Source organism: Pseudorca crassidens, chromosome 2 (genome assembly GCF_039906515.1).
Source record: "Pseudorca crassidens isolate mPseCra1 chromosome 2, mPseCra1.hap1, whole genome shotgun sequence".
In the NCBI taxonomy this organism is placed as follows: Eukaryota; Metazoa; Chordata; class Mammalia; order Artiodactyla; family Delphinidae; genus Pseudorca; species Pseudorca crassidens.
Genome location: NC_090297.1, coordinates 19,719,574 through 19,742,111, shown reverse-complemented (window position 1 = coordinate 19,742,111; position 22,538 = coordinate 19,719,574). Strand labels below are relative to the sequence as shown.

Genomic DNA, 22,538 nt, shown 5'->3' with positions numbered 1-22,538 from the left:
CTGGTGAGCCAATCCGGCCCATGAACATGTTTGTTTCACTCTCCTCCACATGATGCAAAAATAAATGTTGTGGAACTGTGAGATTTCACATAAAGACACCTATTTTGGCATCTCCTCTGAATATCGGAAGATTTAGCAACACCGGGCCTGCAACCCCACAGCAACACCTGGCTGGGCCGTCTGGAAGGGCATGTGCTTCCCAACTCCCACGTGCCGGGTGCAGTACTGAGTACGAACGATGCCAACCCCGGCCCCCTGCTCACACCTGTGCCCTGCCTCGCTCCTGTACGTGCCGGAGTCCGCAACACCCTCTCTAGAGCCAGGGGGACAGTAAGGGCAGTGGTCCTTTCCAGTTCATTACACTGTTTCTGTTTCAAATCTGTTACAACACTCTACCAAGAAAGGTGAAACGTACCTTACGAGAGAGAGGAGTTGTCATTCTTTCCATAAAAAAGAAACTAAAACTTGCTTTAATTCTGAGAGTCCCAGCTGACTAGAAAAGAGGTCTAAGAGATCCCAGAGAGATTTGCACAGACTGAAGTATACCCACACTGGCGGTCAAAGTACTCAAATAGCCAGTTTCTAAATGGTAGTGTGAGTAACATTTAAAGAATACAGTTCCTTTTCCTTGGAGCTCCGCCCCTTCAGGGAATCCACCTCTAATTCCCTTAGCTGGAAATCTCAGTTCGTTATGTGCCAGCAGGGGTACTGACTCAGAATTTAACACAACATTTTATAGTAGTTCCTTCTGAATTCTAGGGAGGTAACTTTCTAGCTGGCTAATCAGAAATCCCTGTTTTAGAATAAACTCTCAGTACTCAACATAAAAATGTTTCTAATGTGGATTCCCCCCACCAAATAATTTGTGTTATTTCATAATTTATCCATACAACATAGATAATGATCTTTTTTGATCACCTGGATATGCAGACTAAGTAAACTGCTGGCTTAAATTCATTAATGCCTAGCTCCTAAAGTGCTGCTTGGTTTTCAAGTCACAAAATAGGCCTGCTTAAGTATAAAATTATCATGCTTCTATTACCACATTTATATCCCAGAATATTATAGTTTTAAATCACTGCAATGGTTAAAATAAATTCAAACTATATTATGAATTAATATAATAAACAAAGCTAACCAAATAAAACCTACAGGTACCTTAAATATTATGAGCATGGAAGAAAATGAAAATAAATCAGGTCCAACAATGTATATCTGCTCAGAAACAATGCTAGACTAATATAAATCAAAAACATGTTTCCACAGAGACACTGAACTTACTAATAAATAGAAATATGGCTCTACTACTTTTTTTCACTTAATAATTTCCAAAGAATTTATTTTCACTTAATAATTTCCAAAAAATTTAGTAGCAGCTATATCCAACATATTTAATCTAATTCTTTCTGAAATGTCACGTATTTTTACTAAATTTACCTCTCAGCTAGAAATGATACTGTTACAAGTAAATGGTCAAATGCACCTGTGGAAGCGGAAAGGCCTACTTTGGCAGCCACCACGCACAAGGAGAGTGTCAGGCAAGTCACTATGCAGCACAGGTTGTCAATGCAGGTGACAGGTAGCACACGTAGGGAAAGCAGCCAGGGTAAAGCCCCAAAGCCCCAATCACTGTCACCCAGGGTCATATTTTCTTCCACAAACTATTCCTGACACACAGCAAAATGTATTCAAATGCAAAAGAAAACAAACAAATACACCATTTTCTCTTTGGCACCAGAGATGACATACAAGCAGTCAATGCATTTTCTAACCAGGGGGATTTCCTTGGAGGGAAGTTTGGAAACATGGAATCCAAGCTCTCTCTCCAGCTACCACAAAGACAAAGAGAATGGCTAGAGCTAAGGGGGAAGAGAGAAGGCAAGACCCACCAGGAAAGATGAATAAGACAAGGCAAACTGAGATTTCCTCCGAGTTCTTGGCTGACATGTGGCTTGTGCCTGGATTCCTTGGCCCTGAGGAACAACCAACTCACTGGCAGAGCAAATGGCTTTTTCAAAAGTCCCTTGGAGGAGTTTTCTCCCCTTGCCCTGTAACCTCCTCACAGCCTGGAAAAAAGTCCTGACAGAGTACTTAATTTTAAAACTTTCTGGGAAATACCAAGGAAAAGGGCTTAGAGTGGAAAGTCCTTCTATTTTTTAGAAATAAAATCAGTAACAACTTACTCAAGAACAACAAATAGTTTGACACTGGATGGCAGGTCCTTGGCCTGGTCTAATGTAATATTTAGGTTTTCCACCTTCAAAAGCCTTTGAGTTGCACTGCACTGCATCTTTCCTCCCCCTGCCCCCATCTAGTATTTTCCCTGCACAAAGGTAATATTCATTCAACAAGTATTTACTGAGCATCTACCCTGTGGCAATCACTGTGTACTGTGGCAGACAAGAAAAAAGGAGGTCCCTGCCCTGGTCGAGCTTACATTCTTTTATGGGCATAATAAGCCCGTGTAAAAATTCAAAGTATGTAGAAATGGACAATGTAGAAAGTAAACATCTCCTATAATCAGCTGCAATTGACCATTTGGTGTATACTATTTCAAATAATTTTCTGTGTATATAAGAATGATACCTAACCATATTTTGTTAATGGTTCATACCATATGATCTGTTTTGCTATTTCCGCCCCTTTAACAATCAATATTGGGGTGTTTCCATTACCTTCTTTTAAGATGAGTTTCCACCTTTCAAGAGACTCCTTTGTAAACTTCCCCACTTAAACTACTGTGATTTCCCACGTAGGACTCTTTAGGGACTTGGGAGAGGGCTGGAAAGGTCCATAAAAGGCCACCTCCCCCTGGAGTATCTGTCTCAGGGAATGCTCGTGGGCTCTTCCTCTGGAATTGACTGCTCTGTCTTGTTTCTTTCCCATAGTCAGGTCTCAATTTTGGATTCTACCCTCGCTTTGTGCCTACAATCTCTAAGATGACAAAACAGGGGCTTCTTGGATTATCTTTACTCTGCTCTTGTGCACAGCTATTCACACCAAAATCATACTGAACCCACTGATTATTAAAAATCAGTATCTAAAAATATGGCCATTTCCTTTCAATGGATACATAATTTTTAATTGTGTGTAGACACCTTAAAATGTGGGAAATGAAAAATAGGAAGTAGTGTAAACTGTCTGTTGTTTTTCTCCCAACAGCAAGACCACACTAAATAGCCTTCTATAAGGCAGAGGTTACATGACAATCTCAAATGCTGGTGTCTGGAGACAAGATTAAATGCAGAAGTACAAAGACTGAGAACTGCTATTCAAACCACCTGAGCAATCTGTGGCATCAGCAAATCCTGTCAAAGAAGAAAGTTGGCTGTTGTTAGCTTTTGCTATCTTCGTCCCCCTTAAGAAAAACATAAAATCATAAAACATAAACACAAAGTTTATATGGGCTAGAAAGTGGAATGAAGACCAGTGACATTTTGCTCACCTACCAGCTTAACCTAGAAAGAGATGAGTCACAAATACTCATATCACAGCTACTAAAAACACAATCAATATACTCACGGATGGATCAGAACACTATTTATGAAGTATGTTGTCATTAATCTATATGATCCCAAAATATTTCCCTAAGACCCAGATCTAGTAATATAAGTTAGTTCCTGGGTATGAGTGTAAGTTAAACACTCCTCAGTGTCAGTGAATGAGTTAAAATGTCTTAAAGTGCTTCTCTATCCCTCCTCTCCTCCTCCCTCCCCTCTGAGTCAGGGCTATCACACTTGCTTAGTGATTACTGGAAAAATCCTGATTACTGGAAAAATCCTCCTTTTCTCCCAAGGCTCTCAAGTCTCCAAATAAGCAGAACTGTATGAACAAACTAACTTATAAGTAATAACATTCTGGTGTGCTTAAAATAACCAAATGAATTCAGAGAGGAAAAAAGAGTGACTTTTCAATATATGAAAACATATCCCAGATTTCCACTTTCCCCTGAAGAAAACCCACCCCCACCCTCACCCTCAGAACTTACCACCATGGCCACGCCCACACCCCAGCACCTCAGCACTTCAAAGCAGTCACTGGTGGCCCTTCCTCAGGGTAAGTTGATGGTTACATCCCCAATCCTAAATTTTCCAATTCAAGGCTCTTGGCTCTGCTGCTGTCAAGCTAGGCCTACCCCAGATTTATTGCTAAAGGGCAAATTTCCTGCTGGGTGGCTCTAGGCTATCTGAACCAGACTAACTCCCACGTAGCACTAACCAGAACTGAATTCTCAGAGACCCTGTAAGCTTTCAAGGGTACGACTGGATGGCCCCTTTCTGTTCAGAAATAAGTACACCCCTGTGTCTTTGGCAAGAGCAAGAATTTTTAAAACACTTAAAAGAGCATATCTCTAGAAAAATGTAAAATTAAGTGAGTTCTGAAATCCTAAGCATTTCTTCTGTAGATTTTAGCCACGAGAGCATAAAACTTAGCTCTGGCGCCCATCCTTATGTCAGCTTTAGCTGTGTGTGCATTTAAAACAAAAACACAAAAACACAAAATGTTTTTAAAAAACAGAGAAATAAAGCAGGTTGATAAAACTTTTTTTTTTAAGCAGCATGGTATAACAGCAAAGGCAGAAGTCAAGAAATTTCGGTTCCAGTCCTGGTAACTACCACTCTAGCTGGGTTACTTGGACTAGCCATTTACTCTTGTAAGGCTTGTTTACTTCTCTGCTAAAAAGACAGGGTTGGGGAGGCTGGTCTAACTGTCTCTTAGAACTCTTGCAGTTCCAAAAAAAACACGCATCATTCTAAATTCTACTCAGTTTTGTAAAATGCATCTCTACTAGGCAAACTGTGGACACTTTTCCTTCATGACCCTTCACACCAAACATTATTCAACTATGTTAAAGAGTTGATATCTTATTAAGAATAAGCACTAGAAACAAGAAAGGTTAATCTTCTGTCTTGAACACAAAAAACAAAGAAAGAAAAGGCGGGATGGAAATAAACCAAGAAGAGACTTTTGCTTCCACATTTCTACAGAATATGATCACTTTACATTTTGTACTAAGTTTTAAATTCTCTCCCTTAACCAGGAAATTGAAACAAGTAACAAACCCCAACAAGAAACCCCACAGTCTTGGGCTGTATTTGAGAGGGAGCTTTGTGCCAAGTACAAACAAAAGTGTTGGCTCTTCTGCTTGTAGTTCCTGAAACTACAGGAAAGCAGCTCAGGTGTCGCACCCTGACCTGCCGGATCTTAGAGTGACCACTGAATGATCACACAGACCTGCCATGGAATATTCCACATCAAGTGAAAACCAGTGTTAGGCTAAATTGGGAAAATGATTTCAATATAATTTAGGTGAAAAAAGCAGGACACAAAAACTACACAAACACAGCGAACAAACTTATGGATACCAATGGGGGAAGGAGGGGGGGGATGAATTGGGAGATTGGGGTTGACATATATACACTACTATGTATAAAAAAGACAACTAATGAGAACCTACTGTACGGCACAGGGAACTCTTACTCAATGCTCTGTGATGACCTAAATAGGAAGGCAATCTAAGAGAAGGGATATATGTATACATATAACTGATTCACTTTGCTGTACAGCAGAAACTAACACAACACTGTAAAGCAACTATACTCCAATACAAATTAATAAAAAAAAAACTACACAAACACTATGGCCACAACTATATAAATTTAGTTGATGAAATACAACAAAAATTTAACAGTGATTTGTGTCATATATTTCCTCCTTTTTCTACCTAAATTTTCTATAATTTTTTCACACTTAAAATATTTTAAAATTGACCACTGAAGAAAAAAATTGAGCAAACCTCACTCTAATTTACAGGATTCCTTTCTAACCCAGCACTTACTTAAAATAACTGATCTTCCTCATTGCTTTTTTGTTTATGTCTAGTAGTTTTTTCCACATCAGAATTAAAAATATTTTTCGCTACCAATATTATAAGTCTGTTTCTAAATAACTTGGGTAAAGAATTCAGAAATCAAGCTGGCAGAAATTGGGTCATTTTGTAAGATACGTATTTCTCAAACCAAAAGAGGACTTTGGAGTGGCTTTAGCGAGTTCCCAAACTTTTCCTGGGAAGGAGCCTACAGGCAACACTTACTGCCAAGTTCCCCACCTTCCCCCACCTTAGTGGATCTATCAGCATACTTTTTTTTTTTTAACATCTTTATTGGAGTATAATTACTTTACAATGGTGTGTTAGCTTCTGCTTTATAACAAAGTGAATCAGTTATACATATACATATGTTCCCGTATCTCTTCCCTCTTGCGTCTCCCTCCTTCCCACCCTCCCTATCCCACCCCTCTAGGTGGTCACAAAGCACCGAGCTGATCTCCCTGTGTTATGCGGCTGCTTCCCACTAGCTATCTATTTTATGTTTGGTAGTGTATATATGTCCATGCCACTCTCTCACTTTGTCACAGCTTACCCCCCCCCCAACAGCTTCAAGTCCATTCTCTAGTAGGTCTATGTCTTTATTCCCGTCTTACCCCTAGGTTCTTCATTGACTTTTTTTTTTTTCTTAGATTCCATATATATGTGTTAGCGTATGGTATTTGTTTTTCTCTTTCTGACTTACTTCACTCTGTATGACAGACTCTAGGTCCATCCACCTCACTACAAATAACTCAATTTCGTTTCCTTTTATGGCTGAGTAATATTCCAAAACTACAAATAGAACTACCATATGACCCAGCAATCCCACTACTGGGCATATACCCTGAGAAAACCATAATTCAAAACGAGTCATGTACCAAAATGTTCATTGCAGCTCTATTTACAATAGCCAGGAGATGGAAGCAATCTAAGTGTCCATCAACAGATGAATGGATAAAGAAGATGTGGCACATATATCAGCATACTTTTTCTGTTATGGGCTAGGAGTAAACATCTTTGGCTTTGCAGGCCATAGAGTCTCTGTCGCAGTTACTCAACTCTGCCACAATAAAGCAGCCATAGACACTATGTAAATGAATGAGCGTGGCTATGTTCCAATAAAACTTTTTTTTACAAAAACAGGCAGTGGGCCAAGTTTGGCCTGTGTGCAGTGGTCTGCCAGCCTGTGGTGTACGGCACACTAGAGAACATCCTTGGAGCTTGGCGAGACGGTGAAAAGACCTGAAGGACTGCTTGCTCCTTCACAGGGAACGACCATCGAACCTTATTTTGACAGCCACACCGATCTCCAAGAATTCTTTGAAGGTGGTGTACTAATGAATATTCCCCCAAAATCAATGAACTGGTTCCTCAAATACAGTAGTTTTCAACCATGATACTGAGACAGACATAGCTATGTAGAATGTGCTGCAATTAATTTACTATTAATAATACAGTACTGGTTTTCAAACAATTTTTAGAAAAAGCTTTATAAAAGGGATGATCAGTCTTATCCTTATAGCCAGCCTGGAACTATACACAGCCTTGGGTGTACCTGCAGGAGCAAAGGACTCATGTACATACTGTCAGCCTATGTACGTTTGCATCAGAAGCAGCCTTAGAGACCACTGAGCCCAGCCCTTTCCATCTGAAGATAACAAATCCACTCTGTGACTAACAGCTCAAACATGTCAGGTTTGGATCCGTTACAGTCTTACTAATATTCATCAAAACATACATGAAGTCAAGGAAGAAGAAACAGGAGATAGCCAAGAAGGGCGAGGGACAGTGTGATAATTCGCTAGGATAGATGTCCTTTTCCTTTTATAAACTTTCATTGTTGTTCATCATAGAAAAACTTGAAAATGCATGAGAGAAGAAAAATTAAAAGCCCCCATACTATCATGGAGCAATTAACTATTGTTATCATTTTGGTTCCTTTCCCTTCAAATCCCTTCTCTGTGTATATTAGAAAAACAAAATGTTTTTAATAAGATTGCTTTCTACTTTCTTCATGAAATATTATGTCATAAGCACTTCCCTATATTATTTAATATGGCTCAAAAATATGATTTTGTAATTTCTGTATTAAACATCTATGGAATAGATGGACCATAATTATTTAAATTTCTCCCCTATTGTTGGATATTTATATCATCTCTTTATTTTTTATAATATTATATTAAAAGTTGAAAATAATCCTATGGAAGCTTATAAAATTATTTAAATATAACGTTTTATATTTAGGTATTTGACAGCAGGTATTGCCTAAAGCAGAGTAATATCCTGGGGCCCTTCAGATCAAGGCACATCAGAGGACACATTAGAGACCACAGGAAGAGGTATATACCCCAGGAGCAGGCACAGGAGCACTGGACCCACGACTGGAAAATGGGCCATCTGAGACCTTGAAATTCTTTACTAAGGCAGATCAGGTAGTAGAGTCAACCAACATGACAAGTGGGGCCCAAGTGAGGTGGTATCACAAGACTGAGCCTTGACTGCTCTCTCTCTGCAACACCCTACAGAGGAAAACTGTTTTGACTTGACTGCTATTATTAAAATTGTGTAGGAGAAAGGATGTTAAAAAGATGGTGGCAGATGTTTCATTTATAGCATATAGTAAATTTGTGGGATATTCCCTTTGACATAGAAGGTCAACTAATTGGTCTTTCTCCCATGGGCAAATGGAAGAGAGTTCTCTGCTGAGTGTTTTCTCTGCAGAGTATGATGGGGCAGAATGTCAAAACAAACAGATGTGGATGCCAGCCTGGCATCAGCAACAGCATGTATGCTTCCAGAAGTGGCAGAGGGCTCTGAAACCTCTAGCGACTTCAGCAGTAGAACCCACATATATTTCCCTTCATCTAGCTGCCAATAAGAAAACTAAAACAAATTAATAATCTAATTCATAACACTAGAAAAACCTTCTCTCATAAATTGTCTGTTCTGAAGCAAGCCAAAGGAAGAGGAATAAAGATAACTTAGTGGAGGGAAGAAGTTACAAGTGCACTCTTGAGTTATGTATTTTTAAAAAGCTCCTTGAAATAATGACATTTACAGCAACATGGATGGACCTAGAGATTATTCTACTAAGTGAAGTAAGCCAGAGAAAGACAAATACCGTATGGTATCACTTATATGTGGAATCGAAAATATGATACAAATGAACTTATTTACACAACAGAAAGAGACACACAGACATAGAAAACAAACTTATGGTTACCAAAGGGGAAAGGGGGTGGGGAGGGATAAATTAGGAGTTTAGGATTAGTAGATATAAACTACTATATATAAAATAAACAACAAGGTCCTACTGTATAGCACAGGGGACTATATTCAATATCCTGTAATAAACCATAATGGATAAGAATATGAAAAAGAATATATATATATATATAACTAAATCACTTTGCTGTACACCAAAAAGTAACACAACACTGTAAATCAACTATACTTCAATTTTAAAACATAAGGAGAAAAAATTAAAAAAGCTCCAATTCAGATCTCAGTTTCCAAATGGAAAGATATGAAGTAAAATGAACATATGTGTATTTTATAAAATACATAAAATACAGCAAAATTAAGTCTGAGCCAGTCAAGGTAATACAACGTTACTCTTTAACTTAAAGATGGGGAAAGGAACATTTCTGATTAAAATCCATGTCTAACACTGTGCCTTGAACAACATGGGGTCAATCCCAGTGTAATTTACAGTTGGCCCTCCATATCCATGGTTCTTCCACATCTGCAAATTCAACCAACCAAGGACTATGTAGTGCTGTAGTATTTACTATTGAAAAATAAACACATATAAGTGGCCCCATGCAGTTCAAACCCGCGTTGTTCAAGGATCAACTGTATTTACTTATGGAATTTTTAGAAAGAGATTATTTTTCAAACCTAACTTTCCCAGAATTATTTGGGGGATAATTCATATTTTAAGTGGACAATCAAGAACAAGTCCAAAGTGGTAAAGGACAACTTTCTCCACCCCCACCCTCATTTTTCTATCTATCTGACAAAGATTTGCATGAACAGGACACACACTCTTCTTTTTGTGTCTATGCCACAAGAACTTTGGATACGCAAACAGAAGAGGTCAAGGACTAAATATATGCCTCTCAAAACCATGAGAAGAATCAAGTTACATGTAAATTTGTCAAATGTGGAAAGTAATCACTGTCACCACTCACTCAGAACACTGGAAAGAGCTGGAGTCAATGCTTCTGGACAACGGCACAGGTGACCAACAAACCCATGTGAAATAAACACTGAATGTCAAACACCACAAAGTTAGTTGTCACAGTATCTGATCACAAACAATTCCTACAGGCATACTTGGAAGTGTGTTTTTCAAGACCTAAGTCAAGTTTATGGAAAGCGTTGGTAAGGTCACAGCACACACACTTACCTTACCAGTGCATCTGGTTTGCTTAGCTGGTTATTAGGAATACAGTTTTCCATTAAGTCCTTGTGTGCACTTGGGCTCTTGCTAGGGCATTTCTGCTTCTTCTCGTTTTTACTAGATGAGGAAGGAATGCTCCCATTTGTGGCGCTGTGACTTCGAGGTGAGGAGTTCACAACTCCACTGGCATTTTTGTAGTTTTTTGAGGAAGCAGTGCATGAGTCCTCTTTCAAGAGATTTTCTGTACTTCCCACGAGATCATTATTTAATCTTTTACTATTGATATGGTTTTCCATATACTCAATTTCTTGTATTTTAGAGTCTACAGGTTGTAGAATATTGTTGTTATTTATTCCAAGGTTGTGTTTTTTGGCATCTTTGTCTTTTTCTTTCCCTTTTTCTCGGTATTCTATCTCTGGCAAAGTTGTGGAGAGTTTTTTATTGGCTGGGATACCTCCGTTGTGGTGTATGAGGATTGAGGAATCCATATCAGGTAATCCTTTGGCTGCTACAATACCAAAAACAAACCAACAAGCAAAAAAAACCCACACTGGAATATTTAGTTGTAAAAAAACACAATGGATCGATTCAATAAACTGCATCATCTACGCTTAGAAACGCACTATATTCAGTTGCAAACTCATTCAGAAGCAATAACCACACCACGTATGCTAAGTTCAAGAAGCAAATCCAAGTAAATTTGAGAAGCTGCACATTTAGAAAATCGCCATCACTTATGAACACCAAGCCATTAAAGTTTTGGCCTTGAAAATAATATGAGGATTTTACAATTAAGTCATACGTCACTTATCAGTCAAATCAAACTTGTCTATCACGGGGGTGATAGGGCACAGGCACATCATACTCTTAAAAGGTCACATTTTAAAAGATGCTTAGATTAAACAAACTTAATAATTTTACTGCAAAGAAAGAGATTAAATGAAACAAAAAGGTGTGATGTTAGGATACGGGGCATCTATCCTCTGTCTGGACTTTCTCATCAAAGTAATAAAAAGTCTATTATCATTTACTAGGCCACTTACAAAGAATTTTCTGTATCAGGTCTACATATTCCAACTTGTCAAAGTCTACTTGAAGAGATAATTTTGCACCACACCAGATAATAAGATTTTGTCATGTATCAACTAAAAACATGACCCTCTCAAACCAAAGAAAACTGGTATTGCTATCAATTCATCTGTTGAATTGGTTATATATTCATGAGAGAGGTTGTATTAGAAAAAGGTCAATCTGAGATCCATGTTGCATTATACAAACCATTTAAAGTGAGACCTAGCCATCTTTGCTCTATTCAGAAGAATTCTGACTTATAAAACAATTCTGTATGTTTACATCTCTATCTTGCTTATACTTTGGTTCTTGGTTTGCTTCAATTACAAATGCACATAGTTATATACACTATTTTGTTACTGAGAATAAATATTTTAAAATATTTATAACAAATAAAATATTAAAATAGAAAATAAGCTATAAAAATGAAATATATAAAAATAATAAAATAAACGTATTTAAAAGCACATGGCCTTCAGACACTAGGTAGAAAACATCACGCACATTCTGTATTTCATGACCAAACAAAGCAACAGCCCTGAAGAGGCACACCAGAAGAGAGGAAAAGCCTTGGTAATTTTCCAGAGCCCTAGCAACTTTTCTGAAAAAAAAAAAAAAAAACAAAAACAACTGACAGACAAAATAATGACTAACCTATTGAGTCAATAGCTTTAGAGTAAAGACCTACCTTCCTCAGCCTCTTTTTCTTGCTTTTGTAGCATTTGTTGCTCTGCGGGGAGGGCTTGTTGAAGAAGCTGCATGTAAAATTCGTTCTCTTTTTGCACTTCCTTCTGCTTCCTCAACCGCATTTTGTAGCTTACATAACTTTTGAAGCCAAAGCCCAAAGTCACCACAGGGTACCCAATACTAGAAAGAAGACAATCCCGCCAGTAATTGTAAGTTAAAAACAAACAACATGTGCATCAAGTACATGAGGACACCTATGACTGAAATTAAGAAATTCTAGATGATGATGATAGTTGAGCATTCAGTAAACACACACGTAGTGTGTAATGCATGCTGTGGAAATCAGAGGCAGCTGGCACGTAGAACAAACCCCCAGGGAACAGCAGGACTGCTGGACCATAAAAGGCTGCCCATCAGACTTTGGCATTCTTCAAATGAACTCAAGGAGTTACCGTAGGGACTGTTGGATACAGTGGCTAATGTCTTTGATTAACATTGAACTGCCTTATGCATGATTAGAACTTAGGCATCTGTATGCTTTTAAGAACTAACAGGGTAGAGATTTTATGAGTGGTCATAAGTGAACATTACAAGTGTTAAAAAAATCAAAAGGACATCATTTGGTTTTTAATACTAGAAGGCAGGGTCAAATTCAGGTGACTAATCTTCTTGCTGCCTGAGGGGTACTGTCACCAGTTATTCCTGGAAAATTAGTTCATACATAAACACTCTATCAAACATAAATTCAAGAATCATTTAACTAAGTATCTGATGTTAACAGTGCCAACAATTGGTTTGCACCAACAAATTAAACCACCTGTACTTACAACTCTAATCTCTGGGATAAAAAGTTGAAATATTTTCATTCAACTCATCAGTCTGTCTAATATCATTTCAAAGTCTCTGAAAACACTGTTGAAACTCATATGAAGCTTCATTAACATGAAAACAACAATTATAATTAGTCTAAACGTGATCACACCACAAATTTAAAGTGACAAGTTTTACTGACCAGGTTTATTTAATTCACTCGTTTGTGAAAAGACTTTAAACATATTGGAAACTATTTTTTTGTTGTTGATTCCTATTTGTTTTGGTTTCTGCCACAAATATTAGCAAAAATTGGTTTATTTAAAAGAAATATACATTACGTGGTTATTTCCGCAATAGATATAAACAAGAATCAAGCTCATTTTAAAACGTTTCATGGTTTAAGGTTAAAAATAATATTCCTTAAAAAATTATTAATAGGGCTTCCCTGGTGGCACAGTGGTTGAGAGTCCGCCTGCCGATGCAGGGGACGTGGGTTCGTGCCCCGGTCTGGGAGGATCCCACATGCCGCGGAGCGGCTGGGCCCGTGAGCCATGGCCGCTGAGCCTGTGCGTCCGGAGCCTGTGCTCCGCAATGGGAGAGGCCACAGCAGTGAGGGGCCCGCGTGCAGCAAAAAAAAAAAAAAAAAAAAAAAAAAAAAAAAAAAAAATTATTAATAATATTCTCTTACTTTTGTAAATAGGCAAAGGAAATTGTAAGTTCATTTAAGCTCCATGAAATAGCCATATATTTCACTAAGACTTTTTGGAATCATTATCTGATTACAATAAAAATAGATAACATATATCAGACACCTATGTGCTTGGCATTAAGTTAAACACTTTACATATATCACCTTATTTCATCTTTCCCATGACACCCCATGAGACAGATTCCCAACATATAGGTAAGAGAACTCAGGCTTAGAGAGGGTGACGTGTCCGAGGCAACAAAGCTGTTAGGGGGCAGAGTTGGGATTCAAACACCCATCTGCCTGACTACAGGGCTCATGTTCTTTACCACACCATGTTATGTTATCTTTTGGATTCATGTAATATCTCTGAGAAAAAATTTACAATTGAAATTACCATTCTACATTGAAAACACTGAATTAGATTACAGATTAAGAATACACATAATACTCACCAGTGAGCAGCAAATGGACGACAAAGGTCTACATGAAAATTTTTGAGATCTTTAAATCTAATTGCTGCTTCAATATAAACAAAGAGTATCCAGAGGGATACTGTGGGCAAACACACTCCCCTTTCTGTGGGAAAGCAGCAGAGAGACAAGCATCAATGAAACATTAACTAATATAACAGATGGGTTGTTTGGGAGACTGGTTCAACTACAGTAACTTTAAGACTTTCAAACTCGCGACTTCCCTGGTGGCACAGTGATTAAGACTCCGCGCTCCCGATGCAGGGGGCCTGCGTTTGATCCCTGGTCAGGGAACTAGATCCCACATGCATGCTGCAACTAAGAGTTCGCATGCCACAACTAAGGAGCCCATGAGCCACAACTAAAGAGCCCACCTGCTGCAACTAAGACCCAGCACAAGCAAAGAAATAAATTTAAAAAAAAGACTTCCAAACTAATTAAAAAGCAATATGATCCAAACCGAAAGCTTTTATATGACAAAAGATGCCTGGAATCATAGACAAAAATAAAAACAAGCATTCTGGCAGAAAATATTTACAATATATGTAAAACAAAGAAGTCATAGCCCTAGCATACAAAGAGCTCCTACAAATCAATAGAAAGTCAACTGAAGAAAAAAATTTGGAAGTCATAAAAGAAAAAATATAGACGGCTAAAAAACATGTGAAAAGATGCCAACTTCATTACTGATTAGGGAGATAAAAATTTTTTAAATGAGATTCTATTATTTTAGCCTATCAGATAAAGCAAAAATTTTAAAGATGGGTAATAGTATAGGGAAGATATGTGAAACACTTCCTTCTCATACTCAGCAATAATATAAATTGGGGCAACTTTCTTAGAAGGCAATTTGGCAGTATAGTTAAAAATACTTATACCTTTGACCCAGAAATTCCAATTCCAGGAATTTACCCTACAGAAATACAGAAGAGCCCTGGGAAAAATGTATAAGAATATTCAATGTATTATTTGCAATAGCAAAAATTAGGACTTAGAATGAACTTAAATGTCTATCAACAGGAAATGTTTAATTATGATAAATCTATATAATGAAATATGATACAGCTTTTCAAAAGGATGAAGATCTGTACTAGCACAAAATATGTTAAAAACACAAATTCTTAAGTAAGAATGAGTTACACAGCACTAAGAAATGTTTCTGACATTTAAGTATTACTCAAAAATTTTTTTTTCTTAACTACAAGCTCATATTCCTTTTGTAATTAAAAACAATTTTCAATGTAGGAAAAAGCAACTTGCAATAGAATAAATAAAACTCAAATAATGAGATTATTTTCACTGGGCTTTAGAATCAAAGTCTGTAGGCTATGTCCATCTATGTCAGGACATGACTAATAATGGGATATTTCATGAAAGATAGACCACAAAGGCATGAGATCCACTAACTCTGGAAAGATCTCCTTTGAGACCATATAAAGCTAGCAAGTTACAGAAGACAGAACTGGAGGGAACACTCAGTGACCTGAAGAACTAAATGGCTTTTTTCTAAGACTCTTTAGGATGAAACACAAGAAAAATTATAGCATCTTGGTACTAGAAAGATGATCACTTAGTCCAACTTTCATTTTATGGAAGAGTAAAGTGAGGCCCACAGTTTATACAAATTGGGTCCAAATCACAGAGATAACAATGAATCTGCTTCTAAGGAGAACCTAAATCCCCATAGACCTAGTCCATAAGGTAAGAAGACACTCGAAGCTCCGTGAAGACAGCTAATGGTCTCAACCATTCTTACAGATTTAATGTACTGGAAAAAGGGTATTTTCACAATGCAGGAAGACAAACAGCAACCCTTAAGATAATGCATTTTCAATTTCATTTCAAAATGCATTTAAAAAAATTTATATTCTGTACTCCCTATATTAATTTCTAAAGTTATCATAAACAAAATAAGCACATTACAGAAAAAATAGAAAAATTTGGATAAACTACCCATATTTCTACACCTATAAAATAAATAAAATCAAACCACGTTGAAAATATTTTTGAACTAGTATAATAGTCTTGTTGTATATACAGGTGGTTTTTAGGTATTCTTTTGGCTTCTGTTATGTATGTATGTATGTATGTATGTATTTAGGCCATGCTGTGCGGCATGTGGGCTCTTAGTTCCCCAACCAGGGATCGAACCCGTGTCCTCTGCAGTGGAAGCGTGGAGTCTTAACCACTGGACCTCCAGGGTAGTCCCGTACATACAGTTTTATATCCTGTTTTCTCCCTCTTAATAGCAAGGAGAAAAATTAATGATATAATATTTTCATTCTTTTGTGGCAATATATAATTTCATCAACCATTCGTAACATTCTTAAGAAAAATTTAAAATTTTAACAACTGAAAGAGAAATTAATCCCAAGCTATAAAAATTGCACTCATTTATTGGGCCTAATAAGAACACAAAGTTAGTTTTGTTTGTTCACTAATCATTCCAAATTAAAACATACTTCATAACGTAGGTATCCAACATGCATTTCTGAGCCTAGAGCTAAAGAGAGGCCAATAACATTTATAACATTAGCTTCATTGCTGCCCTGTGGGTCACCCACAGAACTCCAATAGGTTCTATTAACAGTTATATGAGTAGTTTTTTCTCAACTATTAAGACATTATTAAAGTAATTTAGGGAATCATTATAGTTCATCAGAGTCAGAGATTATCTGAGCTCGAAGGCTCCCTTAAACACTATCTAGATTACTCTACCCTCACATGACAGAGAAGAAGCTAAGACCTAGAGAGAATGACAAGTATAAATGGCAACTCACTCAAAACTGAGGGCCAGGACAAGGAAATAGAAGTAAAAACTGGTATATAGGAAAATCACTTTAACTAGAGGAAAGCAGACTAAGGAACCAGCATGCTAGCTTATAAATTCAGTCAGATATGAGAGAGCGCTAAAGATGGAGAAAACAATGCTCAAAGTGGATACTTTAAATAAGAGCTGAACTGTGTCTTCTACCATGGGACAACATCATCCTTATAGCATTTAGAGAAGAGAATGACTGTTGCTCCAGACAGCTTTTATTAGTTGGTGCTCCAACAGCAGTCAAAATTCTACAGGTTGCAGCTGGGCCTAGGAATCAAGTTTCATGCAGCTTTGCAGAGAAATGTGATGATCTGAGAGCCAATCATCATATCCCCATGCATCCCTTGTGCAGGCTTCATAGTGGACTGGAGCTATCAAAACATCTCAGGTCATCTTAGTTTGTAATAGCAAAAGAATAGCTCTAAGAAGAAGGGAGGTGGCTACGTAGCTCCACTCAAGTCAGAACATACCTGAAATAGTACATTTTGGTTTAGAGAGCCACTAAGAACTAGGGAGATCAGAATGGTGTAAGTGCTTAAAATAACATCCAAGGAAAAGCTGATGAAATCGGAAATGCTTTGGTCTACAGAAAAGAAGATGAGAGGATATGACAGTGTCTTTAAGGCTCTAAAGAAATGTTAACATGGATGGAAGATTATGCTCATTCAGTGTGGCTCTAATGCAGGGGTCCCATGTTTGGACTAGAGGGGTGGTCTGTAAGCCCTTTAAAATTAAAAAAAAATTTTTTTCTGTATATTCCCACGTGTTTTTCTGGGGAAAGCCCTTTATATCCCCTAAGTGATCAGTGAGTCCCAAGACAGTCAAGACATGCTGGGTCAAAAGTGTAAGGAGGAAAATTCTGGCTCAGTAGGAGGAAGAATTTTCTATTCCAGTTGCCCCAAAACAACAGTAGTAAGTTCCTTGTCACTAGATTTTCAATCAGAGATTAAACCACCATGTGCCAGGGATGCTGTGGGGACTCTTATGCCAAATAAGGGTTCAACTAAATGACTTCTGACATTCCTTTCAATACTGAAGCTGAAGGAACATCTTTCCTATTTGGCACATGGCTGTCTTCAAGTCCACCTAAATAAAACCTGCTTCAACTTTTTTTTAAAAAATGGATATCGGATATCTTCATAATGAGAGTTGGTAACTGAAATGTCTACAATCAAAATATCAAATCATAAAGGCTTAAAGTTTTGATTCAATAATAAAAAAATAAATTTTAAAGGTATATTATAATCTATTATGAAAAGGGATCTTTAAAATGTCCACATTTATACACTACCAAATGTAAAACAGATAGCAAGTGGGAAGCAGCAGCACAGCACAGGGAGATCAGCTTGGTGCTTTGTGACCACCTAGAGGGGTGGGATAGGGAGGGTGGGAGGGAGATGCAAGAGGGAGGGGATATGGGGATATACGTATACATATAGCTGATTCACTTTGTTATACAGCAGAAACTAACACAACACTGTAAAGCAATTATACTCCAATAAAGATGTTAAAAAAAATTGAAGGATTAAAAAAATGTTCACATTAAACTCAACTCTAAATAATTTATTCAAGGAAATCACATTTAAAAAGTTTGAATCTAAGATTTCTATCTATCTAAGAAACCATTAAAACTTACCTGTGTGCCATACGTACTGAACCCACACATATGTACTAGCAGCAAAAAAAAGCCATTGTATGGGGATGAACAGCAGACATATTATATTTGACGTGAATGCTACACAAACAAAAAATACTGAGAAGGCCTAAAGGGAAAAACAAAATAAAAAACATATCTTAGAACATGTTAATTTCAAACAGATTATTAAAAGCACGTTGGACAAAATCTCTGAAACTGCTATGCAATAACTACAGAACAAGTTACAACAGGAAATTTTAAATAGTTAAAATCACCCATATAAAAAGTAGTCGTTAATTTAGCATTAAAGAGTAATCCTATTTATGGCCTCAAATCATGAAGAACTGGACCAGAACAAACAGGTTGATTCACAGTGAGTTTACTTGGACTCCACAGGTGGGTTACCTAAAAGAAACAGAATTTTAACACAGAAAAGCCTCCTCTCTCCTCACAAAATATTACTAAAGAGACTCATTCTTAAAGGATAGGCTGTTGGAGGCTGTTGTGGCAAGAATTACACTGATGTTCATAATTTTAACAATGCAGCTTCCTCTGGACACATCATTATCTATTACTAACAGGACATGAGCTCAAAACCATCTTTTCAAGGCATGGATTTGCTCTGACCAAAGCACCAGGCCTGGGTAGAAGAGGTACAGGTTTAAGATGTGGCTCTGGAACACAACAGAACTACAGGTCAATCAAGGGAGCAAGCCCAGGCCTATGCCCTTGCTCTAATCCAGTAGTTCTCAAAACATGATCTGGGGATCCCTGGGGATCTCTGAGATCCTTCCAGGGAGTCTCCCAGGTAAAATAATTTCATAATAATACTAAGGCGTTATCTGCCTCTTTCATGCTCATTTACTCAGGAGTATGGTGGTGTCTTCTAGAAGTTACACGGTAAGTGATATTGTAATCACCTGAGTTCACAAGCAGATATGGAAATCCAGCTGTCTTCTATTAAGCCAGACATTAGAGAGATTTTCAAAAATGTAGTCAATCTTCTAATTATTTTGTTTTGGAAAATACAGTTATTTTTCATTTTAAAATGTAATGTGTATTAACATGTAATGGGTTTATTATTGCTTTTTTTATGTGAATTAAGTATTCAATTTTTATTTTAAATTTTATTTTATTTTAAATAAAAATTTAATCTTTTATTTTTATTTAAATTAAAAAGTATTAAAATTTTTTCCAGTTTTAATTTCTAATATAGTAAAAATAGATAGATGTAACCTACATAAATAAAAGCTTTTTGGAGTCCTCAATAGTTGTTAAGAGTGTAAAGGATCTGGAGACCAAAAAGTCTGAGAACCACTGCTCTAACTCGAACCCAGTCACAAAGCCAGTGATAGGGGCTCCAGAGGTACTTCAGAGTAGAACTGGGCAATTACTGCTTTATCCACTACTCTGTCTTCCTCCTGAAATCCTCCCTCCCTCCCCTTCTTTTCACTGGAATGGTAGAGGAGGGAGTAAAATGATTTGATCAGTGGGTTTGGACAAAATAGCCTCAAAGGCTAGTTTCAGTCCATAGACCCTGTTACTCAGTACAGTCACCTAAGTATTGCTAATAAAATCTACTTTAAACAGTTTCACTATCAGTTATTGAAGACTTTCTTAGAAGGGTAAATAAATCTTTTACACTTGAAAAATATATACATTAATAAACTTACCAGTCCCTGGTATCTGAAGGAATCATAGACGCTTCTGATGAAAAGCCAAAATGGCCACAGGTATTCAAATCTGAACTCCAGGACAAAATCTGCCAGGAGGACAAGTGCCCACACTACCAGGAATTTCAGGTATAAAAACGTACTGCAAAATATAAAAGAATTCAAGGTCATTTGTGAAGAGCTAGAAAAAGAAAATTCACTGCTTTATTTAAAGAGACAAAAAATATCTTCCTATACTATGAAAATAGTGGAGATAAAGGACAAAAAGAGATGCTGCCATGGCCCACCTAAATTTTAAAAGCTCTGGTGTTCATTCTGAGACCCACAACTACCAAAATAAGACGATGACCCAAAATGCTTAATTCCATTTAAGATGGAAAAGGCCCACTTAAATCTCACCACTATTTTAAAATGTGCTAAGTATATGACTTCACAATACTGCAACACTCTCAAAATTACAGCTTTCAAGCTGTTCTTCATTAGAAGAAATGTCATGGTTGAGTGGCTTGAAATTTGCTGTTTCCCCACCCCTCAACATCTGTTTGAAGAGTCTTTGAAATTCTTGATGCACATCCCTACACGCTTGAAGAATTCTGTCTTTTTCCCCCCGTTTCTCCTCTTGCCTCTCTCTATAGTATTCATGTGAATTAACCGAACAACAACCAAATGACTTCCCAAAACAGACAGAAATTAACTTAGGGAGCAGATGCCAATCACTTCCAAGGGCTGTGAGGGTACCAAAATGTACATTAAAGAAAAAAACCCTGAAAGATCCCAGCCTTGCTCTAGCTGAGATGTTAATGTGTGCTCCCACTTCCCTCTGGACTTACGTTAAATAGAAACACACCTTGATAAGCCAGTCAGAACACATATCTAACCACTGTGATATCTGAAAGCAAGGTAAGGACCTGGATTAAAAAATATATTTTTCATATAATCTAAAAGCCCATTCTTCCAATTCATTAGTTGTATCATAGATAACAGAAGCTTTCAGACTCTACCTATTAATAAGCCCCTAATTCTAGGTCTTTAATCTGGTCATTTCTGGAGCAGGTTCAATTTAGGTATTTTTTTTTAAAGGTTTTCTAAGATATACAGATGGGAAGTACCTAAAATTCACTTTGACTCGGGCAACAGCCTTGCATGGTGTTTTGCAATACAAACATTCCAATATTGCTGATTAAATTAGCTGTCTGAATATACAACATGAACAATAAAATCAAAACTTTTAATAAATAATTTTGAAATATGTTAAAATAAGGTACGAAAAGACTTATATTCTTGGGGTAAAATTAACAAAAGCAGGATCCAGCACTGAGGCCTCCTTCTATGCCCTATAAAGCCACACAGGTAAAAGATGTCAAGAACAGACACATATGACCCTTAATGTTACAGTATCATAATGATACATAATTTGCAACTAGGGTCAATTTCTAATACTAATTCTTGGTAGAACTTCTTTGGGCACAACAGTAAGTTTTGATTAAGAGGTTTGCTGTAGAATCAAGGAACCCAAGGCAAACCACAACACAAGCTTGAATCTTTTTTTTCCCCCATATGTTTATTTATTTATTTAGAGGCTGCATTTGATCTTCATTGATGCGCGCGGGCTTTCGCTAGCTGCAGCGAGCGGGGGCTACTCTTTGTTGCAGTGCACGGGCTTCTCACTGCAGTGGCTTCTCTTGTTGCGAAGCACGGATTCTAGGCGCGTGGGCTTCAGTAGTTGTGGCACGTGGGCTCAGTAATTGTGGCTCGCAGGCTCTAGAGCGCAGGCTCAGTAGTTGTGGCACACAGGCTTAGTTGCTCCGTGGCCATGTGGGATCTTCCCGGACCAGGGCTTGAACCCATGTCCCCTGCATTGGCAGGCGGATTCTTAACCACTGAGCCACCAGGGAAGTCCACAAGCTTGAATCTTAAGTCCCACCTTTTAGTTTCATTAGAGTCATGTTAGCCAGATGAGGACAGAGCTCTCATCCTCATTCATTAAATCCATCACTGATCCAGTGGAGAGTAAGGCATAGTTTGTTAGAAAGAACTGAGACACGCAGGCATTCAGGAGCACAAATCTAGTTTGAAACTAGATTTCCAAGCTTGGCTTTAAAAGTAAAAGGTTTTGGGGCTTCCCTGGTGGCGCAGTGGTTGAGAGTCCGCCTGCCGATGCAGGGGACATGGGTTGGTGCCCCGGTCCGGGAGGATCCCACATGCCGTGGAGCGGCTGGGCCCGTGAGCCATGGCCGCTGAGCCTGTGTACCCGGAGCCTGTGCTCCGCAACGGGAGAGGCCACAACAGTAAGAGGACCGCGTACAGCAATAAATAAATAAATAAAAGTAAAAGGTTTTTTCCTTGTTTCTAGAATTGTTTCTAGGTTTTAAAGAAGAAATAATAGCCTTTCATCCATA

General features: G+C 37.7%; 1 protein-coding gene across 1 annotated transcript in view; it reads right to left on the bottom strand.

Annotated features, from left to right (window-relative positions):
- Positions 1-22,538, bottom strand: part of MACO1 (macoilin 1) — a 57,007-nt gene that overhangs the window by 21,616 nt on the left and 12,853 nt on the right. The window contains exons 2-6 of the mRNA XM_067724719.1: positions 20,140-20,281; positions 18,467-18,593; positions 13,992-14,115; positions 12,037-12,215; positions 10,284-10,785 (exon numbers count right to left, since the gene is read on the bottom strand). Of these exons, the coding sequence (XP_067580820.1) occupies positions 10,284-10,785; positions 12,037-12,215; positions 13,992-14,115; positions 18,467-18,593; positions 20,140-20,281 (1,074 nt within the window). The remainder of the gene's footprint in view (positions 1-10,283; positions 10,786-12,036; positions 12,216-13,991; positions 14,116-18,466; positions 18,594-20,139; positions 20,282-22,538) is intronic.